General features: G+C 33.7%; 1 protein-coding gene across 1 annotated transcript in view; it reads right to left on the bottom strand.

Annotated features, from left to right (window-relative positions):
* MSH4 (mutS homolog 4) overlaps positions 1–409 on the bottom strand; it is a gene marked incomplete at its 5' end in the record, with an annotated part of 59,979 nt that overhangs the window by 7,856 nt on the left and 51,714 nt on the right. Inside the window, one exon of the mRNA XM_019501466.1 lies at positions 130–218. Within this exon, the coding sequence (XP_019357011.1) occupies positions 130–218 (89 nt within the window). The remainder of the gene's footprint in view (positions 1–129; positions 219–409) is intronic.

The raw sequence follows: 409 nt of genomic DNA, 5'->3' as shown, positions 1-409 counted from the left end.
AATAAACCTAAATCCTAAAAAAACCTAGATAGTGCGCTAGACCTAAACCTCTTCACTAGCTATAATAACATGTTGGAAATGTGTGTCTTCTAAGACTACAAATTCCAGTATTATAAACTTTCTACCTACCAGAATTTGTTGAGTAATATGATTTGTGATATTCTTTGCATCCAAAATTATTGATGGAGGTAGAGAGGAAACTTCTGCAGCTTTTAAACCTAAACAAAACAGACAGAAGTTCTTTACTGACTGTGCCAGAACAAATTGTTAGGATAATCAAAGCATCATTGTCTTAAATGAAGTGTTTTGAACACCCCCCCCCCCCAAAATTATTTCCTTCTTCCATGTGCCCTCTTCTTTGTTTATGAGTTCAGTAATTCTCATAATAGAAGAAAAAACTAATAGAAAC

This window comes from Gavialis gangeticus, unplaced genomic scaffold (assembly GCF_001723915.1).
Source record: "Gavialis gangeticus isolate Ggan-Ray unplaced genomic scaffold, GavGan_comp1, whole genome shotgun sequence".
NCBI classification, from domain to species: Eukaryota; Metazoa; Chordata; order Crocodylia; family Gavialidae; genus Gavialis; species Gavialis gangeticus.
The sequence above is the reverse complement of the archived record's forward strand: the minus strand, read 5'-3'. Positions and strand labels throughout refer to the sequence as shown.